Source organism: Amphiura filiformis, chromosome 3 (genome assembly GCF_039555335.1).
Source record: "Amphiura filiformis chromosome 3, Afil_fr2py, whole genome shotgun sequence".
Classification (NCBI taxonomy): domain Eukaryota; kingdom Metazoa; phylum Echinodermata; class Ophiuroidea; order Amphilepidida; family Amphiuridae; genus Amphiura; species Amphiura filiformis.
In genome coordinates this window covers 38,804,301-38,808,285 of record NC_092630.1, presented here as the reverse complement: position 1 = coordinate 38,808,285, position 3,985 = coordinate 38,804,301, and the positions used below count along the sequence as shown (strand labels likewise).

The following is a 3,985-nucleotide window of genomic DNA, read 5'->3' as shown; positions in this document are numbered from 1 at the left end:
ATGCCTTATCCATTAGGCTACCAGCTCCCACTGATAAACGGTGGTTAAAGCTGGGTCTAATGTTATAGCAATCATGGTATACAATACACACAAACAAATATTACGCAAGTACACAAGTGAAGGAGATCGTTACTGATGTTTAATCGTTTCCCCAGTATAATTATAAGTAAAGTAGGTAATGGGGATACGCATCCTGCACAAGAACAAATAAACACAATGGGGAACGATTGCTTCGCGGACGACAGTATAATTTACAAAGAAACAAAAGACCCATCAGATCACATAACTTTGCAAAATGACTTCGACACCCTATCTACCCGGGCGGATACCTGGTTAATGAGTTTCAATGTTGACAAATGTGCCATCATGTCCATTACTCTAAAGAAGAAACCTAGCCTCCATCAATATTACATCAAGGGAGCGGATCTTCAAAGAGTTAAACAGCATGTTTATCTAGGAGTCACAATATCAGATGACCTCAGCTGGACTACTCACTGCCAGAAGACGGTTTCTAAAGCCAGCCGCACCCTGGGTATGCTGAGGAGAACGTTATCTGCTTGCAGCAAAGAGGTGAAGGCGGGAGCTTACCTGTCGTTGGTTCGTCCCCAACTGGAATACAGTGGAGAGGCATGGAATCCATACACCCAATGTGACATCAACCGGGTGGAACAAGTTCAGCGCCAGGCTGCTCGTTTCGTGCATGCAGACTACAGGAGAACAACCCCGGTAACTCCTCTAGTCCAAAAACTACAATGGGATACACTCCACTTCTTCACGTCTGATGAACCAAGCTACCATGTTCTACAAGATACATATCTCCAACTTTCAACTTTTTGAAGCCGTAACAAACACAACTTCAAGTACCAACAACCAAGTTCAAAAGTAGATGCTTATGGATACTCATTTTATCAACGGACGGTCCGAATCTGGAACAGATTCCCTTCAGTTGCAGTCAATGCTCCACTCCTAGTTCTTAGGGAGATGCGTCCACCACCCAGCCTCAGAAATCTTTAAATAGCAGCACAGCATCCGCACCAGCACTTTTTCCGGAATTATACACCTGTTTGATGGCACCCGTCTCCTGAGTTTCTTTATTCTGCACCTTGAGTTGACACTGCGCCGGCCGAGAGGTCATCGGCAAGTTTCCTCCTAGTTTAGCCTTCAAGGCTGCTATTTTGGAGTACCGACTGAAGACTGAAGAGGAAACTGAATATATTTAATAAGAAAGAATGAACAGTTTACCAACCCAAAGTGTTACAATTAAACATGGCAACAAATAAACACAACCCAACTTGAAAAAAATCGTTCCCCATTGTGTTTATTTGTTCTTGTGCAGGATGCGTATCCCCATTACCTATACTTGTCTTATCTTTCCTAAGATCCCATTATTTCTGACACAAACACACCTGTCATATGTTATAAAAGGGTTGTTGGTAGTGAACGTGTTTAAGTAGCCTTGCACCATTATTTACCAAGCTTATGCCAGAGAGAGTTATTTGCTGTTTTTCTTTTAAAAGTAAATTTCTGGAAATTAGGGCCTCGGCGATGGTGATTTATAATTTTAAATCTTCAGCTACCACCCGAGAGAATGAACCAAAATATACATTTTTCGAAAGGGATCTAACGATCTAACAACTTTTGGGGAAATCGAAAAACAACCCCACACATTGTTTTGACTCTTTGTGTTTGGAATAAAAAAAATCTTAAAGTGCGTACAAATGCTCTTCTACTTGTTGGTGATAGCCTTAAAACAGGGTTAAAACAAGTCTTCAATACTAACTTTCTTATTCCGTATATTTCGGCGAAACTTCTCCCCATCATTTCTATTTCTAAACAAATACTCAGTAAAGTTGCCGGAGCAATATCACGCTGAGAAATAACATGACACTGGACGAAAAACAAATACTACACTACAAAACTACAGTCTATGGTTTAGGCCCCTAAACAATCTTAAATTACCTGACTCTACACCCTTAGATCTACAAGTGTATTTTTGAAACTATTGATATTTTGGATATTGTGTATTGAAGTTGGCAATGAGTTCCAGTCTGGAATGGTGCGTGGGTAAAAACTGAATTCGTAAGCATTGCTTTTGGGTCTCATGACTCTGTACTTGGCCGGATGATATTGGCGAGTTTGGGATGCTGTCTGTTTCTGAACATAATCCGGTATGTGAGTGGCAATGAGATGTTGTTGCATTTTAAACATAACGGTTAATCGTGATTCCAGTCTTCTTTGCTCAAGTGTGGGCCATTCAAGTTGGTGCAGTATGTTTGTCATTGTATCTGGAGATTTTTTGTAATTTCTGGTAACAAACCTTGCGGCTCTAGGTTGGACCATCTCGATTTTATGAATATCCGATGCTGTATGGGGGGGGGGGGGTCCCGAACGGATCATTGGTGGGTGATAGGTGGATGTTGACTGGTAAATACTCTACCAATTCGGAACGTTGGTGGTGTGTCTTGGGACATTCCAAAAATGTCACAATCAAGGAAACAAATCAGTTAAATCTGCATTAGATTTACAAACATATTAATTAAAATAGCTCCTCTCCAATTAAGAGTCTTTTGAGTGCACCGTGCTTTATGGTATATTCTCGATATTTTTTGAAAGGAAGTACAGACCAAGGAGAAGTCAGTGTTCGGATCATGCATGAAAGTGAATGAATGTGTAATATAATGTGCATATAGCCATGTATGGATACGTGTATAGATTTACCGTTTGCATCAATGTATGATGTGACAACATTTTTAACGTTGGAAAAATATATCAGGACTGACAGATTGAAAACTAATATTGATAGATCATATTTATCGTTCGTATTTTCTTATTCTTATTACAGCATCGTAAAGAAATGTGATCTTATTTTTGCTCCACCCTGCCTTCAACCAACCAGAGGTTGTTTAAATGTAAGCCCAGAATACATTGCAGCCACTGACAGCATGTTTGAGAAACACATGGTTATTTTCAGAAAATATCATGCTGGGCTCCTGCTGTGCATGGTCAAGGTTGTTATACAACAAGATAAGCTATGGGTCTATGTGCAAAAAAACTTTGCTGGTTCCACCTTCTTTTCCCAAGCATTTAAAATATCTAAAATTGTTTTAAAAACACACGACTTTTTAACTTTCTTGGTAGCAATGTATCCACAAACATTACCCGTGCCCAATTATCAATTCAAAACATAAAAGTTTCGATGAATATTCCATCAAAACTACTGGTTCTTATTTTGTACATAAATTTGAATGTGAAATGGTGTTGAAATGGCTCCTTTATCACATTGCACATAATATCATACTGCATGCTGGGATTACATTGAATCAACCTCTGTCAACCAACAGTGTTATGATGAAATGTAGACTTTTAAGGAGGTCATTTTTTCGGTGTCTAAAGGAATCTCTTAAATTACCTTTGTCACATGAACGGCTATCTGCGCATTACCTACATTTGGTTTGCCCAATGCTTATTAGATTCCTCTTGCTAGAAGCTCACATCTTGTAATGTGATCGACATAACATAATCAATCTTAATTTTTGAATCTAAAACCGTAGCTGATCTACCGACCTCATTTCTTCCTCTGTAGTTCGTTGATCAAATAATCATTTAGTACAGTAGTTGAGCCGCTAGCAGAACAGAATGATGTTAAAGAATGTTGACGTTAAGAGGCTCTTATAATCTAGGTCAAGTTAAAAGTACTTTTATTTCCGTCAAGACAATATCTTATCATTAAAGTACATAAAAGCAAAGCGAGTAATTAATGTTTGCTCTGCATGTCCTATATGCTCGCAATAAAATGTGTTTCAAATCTTGTGTTTAATAACTCGCTTGACATATCTAAAGCATATAGCCTGCATATACAAGAAACTGCTGCAAAGATCGTTTCTTATATAATTGTATATTTTCATGAACGTTAAATATAGATGCTCATTTCGTTCTTGCATAGATACAGCTGGTTATTCATTCCTAAAATAGGAGAAGTAATTCA

The 3,985-nt window shown here is 38.5% G+C and overlaps 1 protein-coding gene across 1 annotated transcript; it reads left to right on the top strand.

The window, feature by feature from the left end:
• Positions 1-366: 366 nt before the first annotated feature.
• On the top strand, positions 367-837 carry LOC140147250 (uncharacterized). Its single transcript, XM_072169029.1, has one exon. The coding sequence runs from the start codon at positions 367-369 to the stop codon at positions 835-837; it is 471 nt and encodes a 156-aa protein (XP_072025130.1).
• Positions 838-3,985: the final 3,148 nt, after the last annotated feature.